Genomic DNA, 15,878 nt, shown 5'->3' with positions numbered 1-15,878 from the left:
GTATGTAAGTATGTTTTTATGTATGTAAGTATATTTGTATATATACAAGTTATTTTAGAAATTATTTTAATATTGATGTAGGATTAAAAAACATCTGCTGACAAAAAGTTATTAGTTACCATTACAAAATTTTTAAAGCACAATAAAAGATTAATTTTGTGATAATAAAATTTTTTTAAGAAATCAGGTCATAATTTTAGTGACACATAAGAAGACAATTCGCCCAAGCAAACTTTTTTTAATTTAAAATTTCAAAATCAGACTTGAATTCCCTATAAATTTCTACAACTTTTAGTTACTACTAATTTTTTTTTTTACACATAATCTACACACACTGATATAGATAGAATTATTAATCTTAGCCTATTATATTATATGTAATATATAAACAAATTTATATGTTTATATATGTAAACAATGCTTTTGTATGCTTGCTGTGCCAATAAATAAATAAATACCAAACATATATATACATATAAATATATTATGTATTACATACTATACCCTACCCCTAAAGAATAATTTCTAATAATACTATTATATAACTCCAAGTTCAGCCAGGGCCCTGGTCACTCAAAGTTTATGAATTGGTTAGTTAAATGAAATTCTTTTTTTTTTCTATTTAAATCTATTCCAAAAAATTAATTCAAAATTAAAGACAGAAAAAGTTTTTGAAATTATTTTCCACAGATTTAGATCAATAAGATAACATAAATAAACATTCTAACAAGTCTCTGCTCACTCAGTGCTCGAGCTAGTTGGTTCAGTATATAAAACTCAACTTTATTGAGGTCCTGCTTATATCTTGAAGTACTGGATGAGGTTGCTTCTATGCCATTTATCCTCAAGTGATTAAATATTGATAGCGGCTAGTTTTTGACTATACTTTAGAGGCTTGAGGCACAAGTTGCTCTTTCTTTGCTTCAAGAGTGTCAATGTCTCTGTGATAATATATGATTAACAACTATTTTTTGTTGATACCAACACCCATAACTAGCATAATATTTTTGCCTTTATATTGTCATGATTTAGCCAAAAACCATTGGTCAAAGTTTTTTTCTTAAGCTTTTTAATTTTATTTCCTTGATTGCTTAAATTTTCAATTTAAATTCATTGATTGCTTAAATTTTTAATTTCAATTAATTGATTGTTTAAACTTATACATATAATAAGAATTTTAAGAAAAGAAAGGCTCTATCTACCTAAACGATCTTAACCACCCGTGGTGCACCATAACAGAAATACTCACTATTCCCTGTCTAAGTTTATTATTACTTTTCTAGATCACACATCTTGTAAATCTATTGGTCACAAACACAGTACACAGTTTGTACGACAGTTTACTCATTGTAGTCGAAGTCAGAACTGTACAGTTTGTGCAGTTCTGACTTCGACTACAATGTAAACATTATTTATGAGTAAACATAGTAGATTATTTTTATTACCTTTAGAACCTTTTTATTAAATACCTTGAGAATCTTTTTATTAAATACCTTGAGAATTTTTTCATTAAATACTTTTAGAATCTTTTATATTTCCAGACAAGAAAAAAGAAAATTTTGTGTTCAAAAAGCTAATTTGCTAAAAACTTTTCTCGAATTTCAATTTTAAAATGGAATTAAAAATTAAAAAAAATTAAAAAATTAACGATAAAACCAGTTTTTAACACAAAAAATTGAGTGAATTAAATAAAATTTACTTAATATTAGTGGTTATTTCCTTTTTTATGGTTTGCAAAAAAATCTTAAATTTTCAATAAAATTAAAATCAAAATGATTTTTCATTCATAATTGTTCTAAAATGGAAATAAATAACATAGATAAAAAAAAAACAGTTTTTTGTCACAAATATGTCATCAAAAAACTAAGTGTTTTTTGCCACATATCATCAAAAAATAAAATGTTTTTTGTAACATGTCATCAAAAAAACTTCAACTAAATTAAGGTTAAGTAAACTCATAATTAAAAAGTCTTTAAAATGTTGCACAATTATTTGTGAACGCAGACAAAGGAGTAATTGTAAAGACAGACAAAGGGGTAATTAGCCTTTACAAATATTCAAGCTATTTAAATTTAATTGTGGCTTTGCTTGATTAAGTTGTTATTTTTGTATGTGAAAATTGTATTATTTATACTCTTTAAAACAATTCTGCACCATAAAAAATCTTGTTAAAGCATATTAAAAGCATTACTGACTTACTTAAAATAATGCTTTGGCAGATGTAAATTTTACTTTAAAGATAAAAATTTACCCGATTGAAAAAAAAACAACCTGGCAATAGTAACAGTATCAAAAACAGCCAAATAGAATTAATTCGAAAAGGGACCTTCCGGATTTATATTAAAATAGAGAAAAAACTAATATTGTGAAAAAAGGAATAGTATTGAAAATCCAAAAAGCAGAATAAGATCAAAATTAGCAGAAAATAACTAATATTGAAGTAATTAAAAATTGAATAATGCTGAAAATTAGGAAAATGATTATGAATCAATTTTTTTTAACTGATAGACTGCCTGCCCAAACCCTCAGTTGATGTAGCAGTACTCCTTGCAAGTTCTACCTATTTGTCAGTTGATATAGCAGTATTCCTTGCATGTTCTACTTATTTGTCAGTCATTGTAGGAACACTTCTCGCATGTTACTTAAAATTAAAATACGTTGATTAGACATCATTTTTTCAAGCAGTTAATTTTCGATACTACTTTGCTTTCTCTGTTTTTGATAATGATCAACATTTGCGAATTTCAAAATAAATACTTTTTAATATTATTCAGAAAACCAAATTTTGATCTTAATTATTAAGATAAGTTTCTGCCAGTTTTTTTTTTTACCTTAACCATTTTTTCGAGCAGTTAATTTTTGATACGATTCTTCTTTTCCAAACAAACTATTATGTTACTAATTAAATTTTTAATCATAATTTGACAATTAAGATTTTAAAAATTTTACTGGATAACTTACTTATTCTAAAAAAGTGTATGCAGACAATTTCACACATTCTGAATATTTTATGTGTGCAGACAGTTTCACACAATCTAAATATTACAAATATGCCTTATATCTACTAGATGTTTTTTGCTATATTTTTATGTTAAAAACAAATTTAAAAAAAAAAAATGATCAAACAATAACAACAAAAGTATTGATAATAAATAAATTGATGACTAAATTTTTAAATAAAATAATAATCAATCAGATAAAAATAATAGCAACTTGTATTTAGTTCAATACAAAATTAAAGCAATACAAATTACTCTGATAATAATAATTACGATAACAATTTAAACCAGTTTTTACAAAAATTTTCTCAGTTGGAATTGGCTGAGAACCTTGGCATTCTAAGCAATTTTATTTAGCCTTTTATTTCTTCCTTAAGAAATAACTTACCAATTTTTTTAATGTCAAAGAAAAGAAAATAATTTTTTAATTTAAAACAAAAACAAAAATGGTTTATATCATTTAAGAGTAATAAATAATAATAACTTACTTTCTGGCAGAAACATTCCTATTTCTTTTATCAAGTTTGTCAACATCTCGATTTCTTCTTGACCAGTTAAAAAAACCAAAATATCTTCACTAAAAATTATATTTATATATAAAAAATTAAACTCAAGCAGAACTAGAAATTTTTTAAAAAAGTTAGAAACAAAAAAAAAAGTTTAAAATATCTAAACAATAAATAAGAATCTGTAAAAAAGCCACACAAAAAAAATTTTTTTTTCAAGTGGAAAAAACTCAACAAAAAAAAGTTTTTTTTTGCAACTACATTTTAAAACGACTTTTAGAAAATTTTTAGACAACTTTAAAAAGGTTTTTCATAAAATGAATGATAATTTTTAAATTTTTTATTAGTTTTTAAAATAATATCAAGGAGGCATATCCAAAAATAAAAAAAAATGAATAAAAAAAAAAAAAATCAAATTGCTTTCAGAAAAGAGAAAAAATTACTTTAGTAATGTTTGAGATTATATTTTTAATAAACGTACAAAAACAAACTCACCCTAAAGGATTTTCTTTATGTATTTGAATAGCAGAAACAAGAGAAGCATGCAAATAATCTTTTTGAATTTCTTCTGTATAAAAAATTTTAATAGGGTGACGTCTTCCTTCTACATAACAAACATGAGCTCCTGTAAAATATTTAACAAAATTATCAGCTTGCAGTGTAGCAGACATGATAACTATTTTAAGTTTATTCATGTTTTTCTCTTTACGTTTTAATTGTGCATGTTTCACAATTCCAAACAAAACATCTGTGTGAATTGAACGCTCGTGGGCTTCATCAAGAATAATTATAGAGTACTTTGTTAATAAAGAATCCAGAAGAGACTCTCGAAGAAGCATTCCATCTGTGACATATTTTAATAATGTTTTAGGGCTAGTTACATCTTCAAATCGAACAGTATATCCAACTAGATCACCAAGTAAAGTATTTTTTTCTTTTGCGACCCGATCAGCAACAGTAATAGCAGCAACTCTTCGTGGTTGTGTGCACACTATCATTCCTAAATACCATAAATATATTTTAAGTTAAACAAAGTCAAAAAGCCTTGTATTTGTTTTTATTGCCTGCTACAAAATTCAATTCATGATAAAACTTTTATGCCTATACTGAACACTGTTATTACCAAATCTAGCCATCTGGGATTCAAGCAGATACTGAGGTAGCTGTGTAGTCTTTCCACTTCCTGTTTCAGACATTAATATAACTGTGTCATTATGCATGACAGCTTTAATTAACTCCTTGCGACCATAGTATATTGGCAAGTTTTTTCTCTGTTCTTGTAAGTTTTCAGTTGTAACAGCAATGTTATCAGCATTTGATTGTTTAGCTCTGATTTCATTGGTGTTGGATTGGTGCATACGCTTTCTACTATAATCCTTGGAAATATTATAATGTTGATTATTTGCTTTCATATTTAACTTAATTTGCAAAAGACTAAAAAAAAAAACACAAGATGCTGTATCATTATGCAAATTACACATATAATAGAATAAATACACAAATAATAATACTAAAACTACATGTGTATGTATTCAATTATATGCGTATTATAATATTATAAATATGATAGTATTGAAAATAAATTGAATAAAACATGTCTAAATTGAGTAATACATGTTGAATCTAAATTGAGTAATACATGTTGAATCTAAATTGAATAAAATACATTGAATCTAAATTGAATAAAACATGTTGAATCTTAATTAAAATTGCTTATAAATCTAATCAAGGCACCAATGTATCTGCATTAATTAAATTAATGCAATATAATAATGGTAAAAATAACTTTTAAATTAAAAAAATGTTCCAAAATCTCAAGAATTCTGGTAACATGTAAAATATAAAAGCAAGAACAAATATGACATACAATAGGAAATATTTGAAACTGTTGTTACATTTAAGTTTTTTTTACAACAATTACAACCTTTAGGTAACGTTAAACAGAATTTAACTGCAAACAGATATTTTAAACATGCACATTTTTTACTGCAAATAGATGTTTTAAACTGCAAACTTTTTACTGTAAACAAATATTTTAAACTGCAAAATTTTGACATATCACTCTAGTAAAAAGCAAAACCATATGCTATATACATGGTAAAAAAGGTTTCTTAAAATAGTTTAAAATCTGATCAAAAAACACTTTAATTAAATCATTTGATCAAAAAAATTAAAAAAAAAAAAGAAATAAAAAAATGTTTGTTAAAAGATTTATTGAAAAAGTGAATAAAGACACTTTTAGGGTATAAAACAAATTTTTAATTTTGGAAAGTTCATTTAAAATAAAGAAAACTTTTTAATTTTAGAAGAGTTTGTTTCTCATAAAACTCATAAAACAAATAACCAATAAATTGCATTAATAATATAAAAATATCATAAATATTTTCAATAAGAATTCAACATAATATATTCCTTGGTAACACAAGATATCTTCTTTAATTGAATATTACTTATAGTATTTAATACCTGTGAAAAACTTTAAAACAGATATGTCTTAAAAATAGTTTATTCTAGTGTATGATGTAAATTACTCACATTTGTATTAATAAATTATGATACATTTAAAAATAGAAAGACCTAGTAACAACCCTCTGCTCATTTAATCAGCTAAGCCAAGAATACAATATAATAACAACAGAACACAATCCAGCAAATGAACCAACGCAAAGCCACCATTTATTATATTGTTGTTTCTCTGATTTTTTCATATTATTTTTTATGGTTTCAACAAGTTTTTTTGTTTTTATATTTTTTTCCTGAATTTCTCTTCTTCGAATATTCGTATTTTCGTTTTCTTGTTCTTTCCTTTTAAAAAAACACAGACATTAGGGTAATATTGATTATAATACAAAATAAAATTAAAAACTAAATTAAAAACACTAAATTATAAAAATTATGTGATTAAAGTATGACTTTAATTATAAAGATTGAGTGGAGTGTTTTTTGGTAAAGCTAATAGCTGATTAAATTTCAATATTTATTTGAAAAAAAATTTAACTTTCTAATGCTGTTGATAGTTTAATGCACTGTTGCAAGTGTTGCTGAAAGTGTTCATTGTATAATGCAGTGTTCCAAGTGATGTTGAAAGTTTAATATATTGTGTTGAAAAGTGATGTTGAAAGTTTAATATATTGTGTTGAAAAGTAATGTTGAAAGTTTAATATATTGCGTTGAAAAGTGATGTTGAAAGTTTAATATATTGTTAATAGTGTAATAAATAAATTTAAAAAAAGTTGGAGTCATTTATAAACAGAAAGCAAAAATATAAGAATAAATTCAAAATGTAAACAAAGTCAGAAAACTATTATGTAAATGATTAAAACTTGATAAAAAGTTTTGATTAAAAACAAGAGGGTAAATACCTTGCCTTATGCACTGAATCATCTCTGTTAATTAACTCTTGGTTTTCTGTTACTTTTTTATATTTCTCATTTTCATTAATAAAAGCATTTGAGTTTTGTACATATTTATTTAACGGATTGTAATTAGTAACTGTTGCATCTTCATAATCAGATTTATCACTTATATGATTAAGTTCTGTAAACTCTTCTTCCACCTCTTCATTATACATATTTGCAAAGTCAACCATATCTTCGGTGCTCTCCTCTTCACTTGATGAATCCGTATCTTTTTAAAAAATACAGTTACACTAGAGTTAAGTTCATTCAAATACATAGAACTTTAGTTCAAAATTCTGAACAGTTCAGAATTTTGAATTAAAGTTCTATTTTCTAATTTTTCCATGTAGGCATAACTAAACACCTGCAAATTAGTTAACACTCTAGCAAAATATTTTTATTATTTAGTTTTCCAGTGAAAAAAACAACAACCAAAAAAAAACACTTATTCAAATTTTATCATGTATTTTTTAGAAACTTTAAAAACTAATTAAAATATTCCTGTGGAATTTGCATTATATTAGCAGTGCAAACTTTCACTTTAAAATAATACACATATAAAGAATAAAACTCTTTTTTTTTTTAATCGACAAATTTTTCGCGCAAGATCAGTTTTTAAATTGTATTACAAAATAGCATAATATATTAGATAAATAGTATAACAAATACAAAAAATGTATTTGAATAAAAATTATATAATTGTATAAGTAAAAAAATTAAAAAATCTTTTTTTTTAATACATTTTTATACTATTTTATTTTTATTTGTTCATACTATTTATAATATTTTTGTAACAGAAATGTAAAGTTGTTATTTTTTATTTGGGTAACTGTGATATAATGGAAATCTAACTATTATTAACAAAAAGGTATCAGTGGTGCAGAACTCTATAAGTTATTCAAGTTAAATATGTTTTTGGAAAACATTTTTAGGCCAAATGAACAAGAGAAGCTATTTTCAAATTAAATTACTTGTAGGAACTTCATAGTTAACAAAAGAAGAGAAACCAGAAGCTAATGAAAATTAATACTACACCCTTGTTGCTTGAAAAGAAGACTTTTTTTTTTTGACAATGGTGACACCGATACAAAACCTCAAACGTAGCAATTAGAGCAAGCCCAACAAGCATAGTAGTTAGAGCAGGTCTAACAACATGGAAGTTAGAGCAGGTCCAACAACATTTATAAGGCATTTTTAGTAAGTTTATCAGGAAGTTCATTAACATAATTGAGGAACAACACAAGACCAATGATGGAACTTTTTGTCACCCCAGAAGTTACCAGTTAATGAAGGTGTTGTTTAACGAGGACAACTTTAATACTGCAGTTAGAAAAGCATAATTAAAAATTTCCTAGACTATATAAACGGTATAAAAGTTATAAAAGTAGCAACAGAACTGATCTTACTTTTAACCAATATAATAGAACATATCTATAATAATGATTTACAAGTCAAAAGTAGAACAAAAGAAAAACATGAAACGCAAAAAATAAATAAAACAAAATAAAATAGAACAAAAGAAAAACATTGATTTTCAGAAAGTAATAGGCTCAATATGTTATTCTTTATCTTTGTGAGAGGTAATAAAATTAGTATGAGAGGTAGAATGTCAATCTTAATTGATGAGACTGATAAAGATTTTTCACAAGTCTCTAGAATCTGATTTAACGGACAAGATCTGAGATAAACGGATATAATGGACTTCTATTTAATAGCATCAGATTAATAAAAGTCAGATAAAAGGATTTTTGATCTACAGATAGTTACTCTTGCAGAAAAGATGAAAGAACTGATTACAAATAACGGTCAGGGTCAAAATACAAATAAAGTAGTTGTACAAGAAGGATAAAACTATAGGTTAAACTGAAGCTTGACTTAACGCATTGATGGGTGAACATTAAATAGAAGAAGTGCAAAATAAAAAATTTTAATAAGATCATAGCATGATTTAAATAATATCAAAGAGAACAAGGAAAAACTGAACAAAAGATTGAGTCAGAGAAAATATAGGGGTGAAGTTATAAGAGTTGTCTGGAAAACGAGTCACAAAATTAACTGAGTAAGAAATTGAGAAATATAAAAAACTTTGGCTTTAGAGAAGGCAGGGTCAGTGGTACAAGAGCCATATGTTTCAGTGTAGTGAGCAAGTCACAAATAGCAACAATATTGGCTGAGAAATAATGAGAAAAGACTTCATCATTGATTGATTGAAGCCAGATAGGGGGTATTTTAAATCAGAGTTATCTTCTCCTAGTCTTTGTAATATGCAGTAGTGTATATGGTGTAGTGGTAGAGCACTTGCAGAGTTTGAGATTGAAAGAAGCACATGGTTAATGTTATGACGTTGATGCTGCAATGTCTGACTATAGACTTGGAGAAGCAACTAAGATAAAAATGTTGAAAAAAAAAAGTAATTATACATTGTTAAATGGGTGTTTAATATATAATATGCTTTGAAACATTCTTAAATTGTTTTTAGAAAACTATTGCAAACTAATGAAACTTTGATAGAGCCAGATAGTCATAATAGAGATAATGCAAGAGTTAAATGATACCAAGATAAAATTAAAAAGCAATGCTTGAAAACTCAACATTTGACTTTCACTTTTGTTGCTAATAACTGTAAAGATAACAAAGCTAATACTTATCATGCTAGCTACTAATTTTTTTTAAAAAAGTTTTTTTTTTAAGCTTTGAAAAGAGTTAAAACCTTTTTGAACTTCTTCATACTCAAAGAAAGACATTTTCATACTCACTCTAAAGCTGTTGATAAAATCAAGTCATGATTAATAATTTGTTACTAATGGACTTGTTATTGTCACAAACAAATATTTTTGGTTACTTTTTTTTATATATTTTGAAAAATATTAAAAAAAAAAGTATTTTACTTGGTTAAGGGCAAAACAAGCTGTATATTAAAAAAAGCTGGATATAAAGCTTAATTGTATAAGCAGAGGTTATTTGGCAAGCTGTTAGATTAAGAGAACAAAAGAAAGGCAGCATTTAGAGTTGTAAAACAAATCCCTAGAAAATAGAAAATCCATAGAAAAGTAGGGATATTGACAGAGAGCTTAAAACTTATTTTTAATAAATTGGTTAACCAAGTGAAAAAGATTTATTTAAAAAATTACCAAACCAATAAGAAGTATTTATCAATCATGCAGTTTAGTTATAGGCCATAAAAGTGAACAAAAGATGTGATATTTTATCTTAAATAGAGATTAGTGAAAATACTTGATAGGGTACATCCACAAAGATTATTGATGAGTATAAAAATGCAGATGATTTGTTATCAGAATGTAGTTAGCAGTTTCAAAAGATAAAGGTAGAGGTAGAAAGACTTAAAGAGAGTGTTACCGATAACATGAAATAGTTCCATAGGGAAGAAAATGAATAAGATTGTGTATATTGGAAACACCCAACACCTTCAAAGCGCAGACTCTAAAACAATTGATGGTGATGATGATAATTATAATGACAATTATGATGATGATGATGATGATGATGATGATGATGATGATGATGATGATGATGATGATGATGATGATGATGATGATGATGATGATGATGATGATGACCACGAAAACCTTATAGTATGTATATCAAAAGTTGTATAAATGTATTAAAATATTAAAATATAATTCAAATCGATATTGCCTGCTTTTTTAAAACATGATTTAGACCATTTTAACTAAATGATGGTTTAAGTTAGGGCAGGAATTATTTGGACATGATAAATATGGTAAGAAAAAGATTTTTTTTTTTTTTTTTTTTTTTTAAATAAAGTTAACAAAAATTATTGGAAATAATAAAGCTAGGTAAAATAAAACATGTAAATAATTAAATCAAATTATATAAAACATTTCGTTTTTCTTAGAGTATTAAATATTAAAAATTTATTATTTCATTATATTTTTATATTTTGATTTTTATTAATTTACTAAACAAAACTAAAACACATAAATAAAAAAAAACCATAAACTACTCTGCAAGGGTAGGGTTTTTTTGTGGTTCAAAGGGTTTTTTTAGTGTTCAAGATAATCAGGCCAGCTTTTATTGGTGTTTGAGATAATCAATTAAAAGAATGAGATAACATATTTTAAGACAAAAAAAAATGTTGGATTTTGCTTTGTCTTAAAAATTTCTCACAAGAAAAAAACTGCTGTGGGTTATATTTGTATTCATGTGTATATACAAATTGTGCATTATGTTACATATATTTGCCTTATGTGTATAAATATAACGGGTGACAAATGAAAAAAGAGACTGGATTTAAAGGCACATAATTTCTTTAAGGTATAAGATAAGACAAAAAGGAAAAGTATTTTTAAAAGTTTTGAATGTTTTGAAAAGTATTTTTATTCTACCTTTTTAAATACTGTGTTTTTATTTTTTATAGAAATATAAATAAAAAAAAAATTGAAGACAAAAAGAGATAAGAAAACGTGTGTATAAATTTTATTTAAAATTACCAACAGAAATGTTGGTAAAAAGTTCACTTATGACCACTTTAAAACTGAGAGTATACTTAAAAGTACTACCTACAAGATAATTAAACACGCTGAAAGATAATCTGGTTGCCAAAAAGTTCAAGGAAGTCGAGGAAAGACTAAAAAAAATGACCAAGACAAACATTATAAGAGTTAAACTTGTTTGACCTTTTAATGTTTTTTATGTTTAAACTGTACTCAGCAACACATCAGTAGAACAAAAAAAAACAAAAAAAATTATTCCAAGAAAAAAATGACAATTCCAAAACATTCTGACCAGCAAAAAGTAGTTGCTAGAACTTAGCGCAGTCAGTTGTATCAGAAGTTCAAAAATTGTAAACCAATCACGGATGATGAGTCTTACTTCAAGTTAAATCACTCCAGTATCAATGGAAATGAAGAGACTCATTCCATTCATTGATAATTATCATTCATATGGTGCATATTTATTCTAGCCCGATTTGGCATCATCTCACTATGCAAAAACAGTAATCATATACCTCAACAAGAAAAATGTAAACTTTGTTGAGAAAGCGGATAACCTTGCAAACTTGAATCTAATTGTTCTATTGAAAATTTTTGGAGTATTTTGAAAGACCTTGTCTACAAGAACAATTGGCATGCAGAAAATCTTCAAAAACTATACTCTAGAATCAAGTATTGTTTAAGTAAAGTTGATATTGAGCTCGTATGGAGTTTATCTCTGTCTATAACAAGCTGATAAAGTGAAGGCATGGTTTAATTGAAAATAAATGATTGATAGAGTGAAGGCATGGTTTAATTGAAAATAACTGATTATATAAATAAAAACTAGAATATAAAACTTTATGAAACATTTTTCCTTTTTGTTTTACCTTATATCTTAAAAGAGATATGTGTCTTTAAATCCAGTCTCATATTCCATATATAATTCATATTTAAGTTAAACATTTTAAAATTAAAATAAAAATTAGCTCAACCTGAAAATGATTGGATTTTCTTTGGTAATGTCTGGTTTTCCTCATATATTGATGTTCTTTCAGGTTTTACTGGAGGTTTATTTGCATGTTGTCGAGGAGGCAACGGTGGAGGAGTATCATTTATACAATTTTCTGTTATAAATATAAAAGGAAAACATTTATGATTTGACTGAAGGTGTGTGTATATATATATATATATATATATATATATATATATATATATATATATATATATATATATATATATATATATATATATATATATATATATATATATATATATATATATATATATCTTGAATGTCATAATAGCAAAAGATTTAATTTTACAATAAAATTCCGGAATGAATATTAAATATAGAAGAACTCACAGAGATATATTAATTTTTTATGTCATTATCAAATCCCAACCAAGCATTATTAATTTTATATGTTAGATTAATCAAACAATGCGTAAAATCAAATTTGTAGCAAAAGCAAAAATATTAAAAAATATTAAATAGTGTATTGTCATTGTTATCAATTACATTGTTAACTGCACACTATCATAAGCTGATCAATAGACTTTGTCATAATTAGGGCACTGTTCTACTGACTACATACTTGAAGTTTTAAACTTTTATGTTGTTTAGATTTATATTTTGAGTTTTCTCCAAACAAATTATCAATTTCTTTACATACATCTTCACTATCCAAAATGATAAGATTGCCATTTAAGCTTGCTTGATTTGCTTGAACTGGGAATTGTTCATCAAGGTTAACAAGTTCTTTCACTTCTGCAACTTTTTTAATACATCATATTTGTGTACATTATTTGTACACAAATATTTGTTAATAAGAACAGTTGATTTGAAATTCAAACATGTTATAATCTTTTGAAATTTTTTAAGCAACTTTAAGACTTCAGGACATTTGTTGAGACCATTAGAAACCATAAGTAAATTCAGCACATGAGCTAAGCAATGTTGAGGTTCTTCACAGTTCAACTTCTATAAGCCTCCATTGTGGCAGTACCATCATGATCATTATACAAACTTAACTCCCCATACTGTGTGCTAAGCATATCTTTAATAACATTCTTCATAAAATCTGAAATATTTTCTGCAGCGTGGTTTCAAAGTGGCGTACTTTGAAAACACGCCGCATGAAATTTTTTCTGTTCCATACACTTGTTATTACTAAACACTTTACACCAATAAATGATAGTCTTTTGTATTTATTTGTCCAGCCATCAAAGAGTAATGAAATAGTACTTAAGTATTTTAAAACACCTAGAATGCTTTAAATGTATCAACTAAAGCTCCACATGTCAATAATGAATGTGATGGTGTGACTATACTTGATCGAGTGACTATACTATAGTTTTTTTCTAAAAATTTTACAAAACCAGTTCTTTCTACAGGTTCAGCAACAACAAATCCGTAAAAAATCAAAGTCACAAGTAATATTAAATTTCACTTTTGATACAAATCTACTTTTACTGCATCGCTTTCTTAATACATTTTTTTCTTTGGTAGAGATTTCATCTGTGACAATTTTTTTTACCAAAATAAATGATTTTTTGTGTTTCCACTAGAAGTTGAATGTTTTACTATTATCTAACTTGACCTTTTCAATTTCCAAATAGGGTACTAATAATTATTTTCATCTAGATTTTGACCACTTCAGCTACTAATTCTTCATAATAACTTCATACAAGCGATACACTTTTTTTTTAAAGGTGCTGCACAACTTTATTTTTATATATTTTAATGAAATTTTATTAGCTTCGCAATAATATAGGAATGTATTATTAATTGATCTTTTCATATTAAATATTTGAACAAAAAGAAATATGAAAATAAAACAAGTTTCCTTGATTTCAGTTGGCCCTTTATACAACAGCAAATACAAAACATTGATTATCAAATTACAAAATGAGCCGAACAAGAGCTAAAAAAAAATGACAAAAATCAAGAACTAAGTTTCGGTTAACATTACCTGATTATAATTTTAAAATTAAAAAACTGAAGAGTTTAAATGAAGCTGTATTTTTAGTGCTCGTTGGATTTTAATTAAACAGTAATAAAATTAAAAATTGGTGGTTACTGGCTGTTAACAAACTTGGCAGTGGCAGATAGCAAGTCTATTAGTGATGTAACAGAATGTGGTAATAACATTACTTTTTAATTTTTGCTCTTATATTTAATGATATCAAAACAATAGAAAATATTAGTGATGTACCCATTACTGGGTATAGGTATTGGTATTGACTTAAACGGCCACTTATTGCACAATTTGTATTGTAATTAGAATCAGCCTTTTTTTTGATTTATCAATTTTCTGTAACTAATTGCTTTTTTAAATAAATTTAATCTGGCATTATGAAAATAGTTATATGTTAAACAAACCAAACTTTTTCTTTCTATATATAACATAGATATACATTTTATTTTTGAGGCAAAGATATACAACTAAAAATATACTTTTAATAAAAATTCTTTTCCAAAAAGGCTGCAATCAACATTATGTAAATTGGTAGTTAACAAAAAAAAAAGAAGAAAGTTAAACAACATAAAAACGGTTGAGAGAAGACTTTAAAAACTGTAAGCTGCATGAGGGAGAAAAACATGAAGACAGGACTTCTAAAAACTTGTGTTTGGTGTAAAAAAACTAGAATTATAAAAGTGTTTTGAGCATGGTGAAACAGATACAGTAAAGTGATGCAACTTTGCTATATGATGAGTCATGAGAGATTGAGTTTAGGTAGAACAAGAGTTTTGTAATGAAACAAATTTAGGTTTTGGGACTGAACAAAAGATGCGTGAGAGGTGTATATTGTGTGTCCAGTGACCATGGTAGTAGTTGTAGATAATAGAAAAAGGTGCAGTCATAGGATAAATGGGACAGAAGCATAAACGTGGAAGCTTGAGTCCTACTACATTTACAATGTCTAAAGGAGAATGAGCATAATTAGAAGAACCAGCCCAAACATGACAACAGTATTACATACAAGGATAAATTAGAGATTTCAAGAGCTATGGAATAGTATGAAGTGTAAGAAAATAAGAGCACTTTACTGTCATAGTAGAGAGATAACATTCAAGACCGGCTGCTTTTTCTAAACAATTAAAACCTCATAACTTTTTTGACTAAAGTATATAGTTGTCTCATCTATGGACTTATCAAATAGACGTAACTTAAAGGGTAAGATTATTGGGATGATCATTAATGCAGATGAGAAACAACACAGGAGTGAAGAAGATCTTGCGCTCATCATCCAAGGCAAAAAACAATGTAATGCAGGTTTAAATCTATGCCAACCTATTGATGAAAAAGGAGTGCAAGGCTGGCCTACAAAAAATTTTTGCTTACCTCTAAAGTTTTTGCCCAAGAAGTCTTCTACAAGACAGTAGCCAGATGTTAACACCTACTCAAGACAAATATTTTTGTCAAGACATTATCTCTAGCCTAAATTCACACAGCCATATTTCAATTCAGAGTTACAATGTAGCAAAACATCTGCCAGGTTATACTTGATCACATG

The 15,878-nt window shown here is 26.3% G+C and overlaps 2 protein-coding genes across 4 annotated transcripts in view; both read right to left on the bottom strand.

Annotated features, from left to right (window-relative positions):
• The window catches only part of LOC100201131 (ATP-dependent RNA helicase DHX33), a 40,601-nt gene extending 35,684 nt beyond the window's left edge, over window positions 1-4,917 (bottom strand). The window contains exons 1-3 of the mRNA XM_065820692.1: window positions 4,629-4,917; window positions 4,001-4,505; window positions 3,488-3,576 (exon numbers count right to left, since the gene is read on the bottom strand). Coding sequence (XP_065676764.1) covers window positions 3,488-3,576; window positions 4,001-4,505; window positions 4,629-4,917 — 883 coding nt within the window. The remainder of the gene's footprint in view (window positions 1-3,487; window positions 3,577-4,000; window positions 4,506-4,628) is intronic.
• A 1,078-nt stretch (window positions 4,918-5,995) lies between these two features.
• LOC136072142 (tyrosine-protein phosphatase non-receptor type 2-like) overlaps window positions 5,996-15,878 on the bottom strand; it is a 44,828-nt gene continuing 34,945 nt past the window's right edge. The window contains exons 10-12 of one of the 3 annotated variants that reach the window (XM_065820693.1): window positions 12,353-12,484; window positions 6,868-7,132; window positions 5,996-6,310 (exon numbers count right to left, since the gene is read on the bottom strand). In XM_065820693.1, the coding sequence (XP_065676765.1) occupies window positions 6,109-6,310; window positions 6,868-7,132; window positions 12,353-12,484 (599 nt within the window). In that variant the 3' untranslated portion in view covers window positions 5,996-6,108. The remainder of the gene's footprint in view (window positions 6,311-6,867; window positions 7,133-12,352; window positions 12,485-15,878) is intronic. The other 2 variants (XM_065820694.1, XM_065820695.1) reach the window with 2 other exon arrangements.

This window comes from Hydra vulgaris, chromosome 15 (genome assembly GCF_038396675.1).
Source record: "Hydra vulgaris chromosome 15, alternate assembly HydraT2T_AEP".
NCBI classification, from domain to species: domain Eukaryota; kingdom Metazoa; phylum Cnidaria; class Hydrozoa; order Anthoathecata; family Hydridae; genus Hydra; species Hydra vulgaris.
This window is presented reverse-complemented; position numbering and strand designations above follow the sequence as displayed.